The sequence below is a fragment of the Austrofundulus limnaeus genome, unplaced genomic scaffold (genome assembly GCF_001266775.1).
Source record: "Austrofundulus limnaeus strain Quisiro unplaced genomic scaffold, Austrofundulus_limnaeus-1.0 Scaffold7799, whole genome shotgun sequence".
NCBI classification, from domain to species: domain Eukaryota; kingdom Metazoa; phylum Chordata; class Actinopteri; order Cyprinodontiformes; family Rivulidae; genus Austrofundulus; species Austrofundulus limnaeus.
In genome coordinates this window covers 1-824 of record NW_013960201.1, presented here as the reverse complement: position 1 = coordinate 824, position 824 = coordinate 1, and the positions used below count along the sequence as shown (strand labels likewise).

Below are 824 nucleotides of genomic sequence, written 5' to 3'. Positions count from 1 at the left end.
AAATATGAGGTTTAACCACTTTCATACACTGAGAGTCCCTGGAAATAAAATGAACTGTACACAACATGGTCATTAGAGTATTAAAAACTCCAGAACATAAAGCTAATCTGGTGTTTTTATAATAAAAATCAGATCCAATTGAATCTTTTTTTTACTATCAGAATTAAATAAAATCTGTTTTCTTACATGATGTGATTCATTCTAATCAGCGACAAAAAAAAATGTTCATTTTGTCCTTTTTAGAGTTAAAAAAATAAATAAATAAAAAACTCACCAGTTAGGACGAACAGCGTGAGAAGCTCTGCCTGAGTCCTGATCCTCAACATCTTCAGCAACAACAACATCTTCATTTAAATCTCCCTTCTTCTGGTTTTAATCAAACATCCTCAGGTTGGAGGTGAAGTTCAGAAACTCGGTGGGCAGCAGGTGTTTCCACGTCTCACTCCTTCAAATCCAAACGTGCGTCCAGAGAAACACCCGGTGAGTTTTCAGCAGCTGCGGACCGACATGACGTCATCTCATCTGAACGGAAACATCTCAAAACAACAAACTCTTCATTCTTTTCATTTGACGAGAAGAACCGAAGAACCGTCCGGGACAGACCAGCCCGTTTGTCGCACAGACCGCACGTCTGAGCCGCTACACCTGTTCAATGTCCCCGCCCACTTCCCTGACAAGTCACGCCCTCACCTGTCTGCTGCGTTGCGTTCAGGTGACTCTAAAAGATGAGCATTCGGAACTCTTCATCTTAATATTATTTTTAAAAATTTAATATTTTGATTTAAAAAACTCACTGATGATGAAGAAATTAAGAAACTAGTATT

The 824-nt window shown here is 38.8% G+C and overlaps 1 protein-coding gene across 1 annotated transcript; it reads right to left on the bottom strand.

Annotated features, from left to right (window-relative positions):
• Positions 1–274: 274 nt before the first annotated feature.
• Positions 275–655, bottom strand: LOC106512525 (nectin-4; the record flags this gene model as incomplete). The annotated part of the gene is given in 1 exon segment (XM_014001123.1): positions 275–655. A coding segment is annotated over 1 exon segment (76 nt), but the record flags the coding sequence as incomplete, so codon positions are not given.
• Between the last annotated feature and the right edge of the window lie 169 nt (positions 656–824).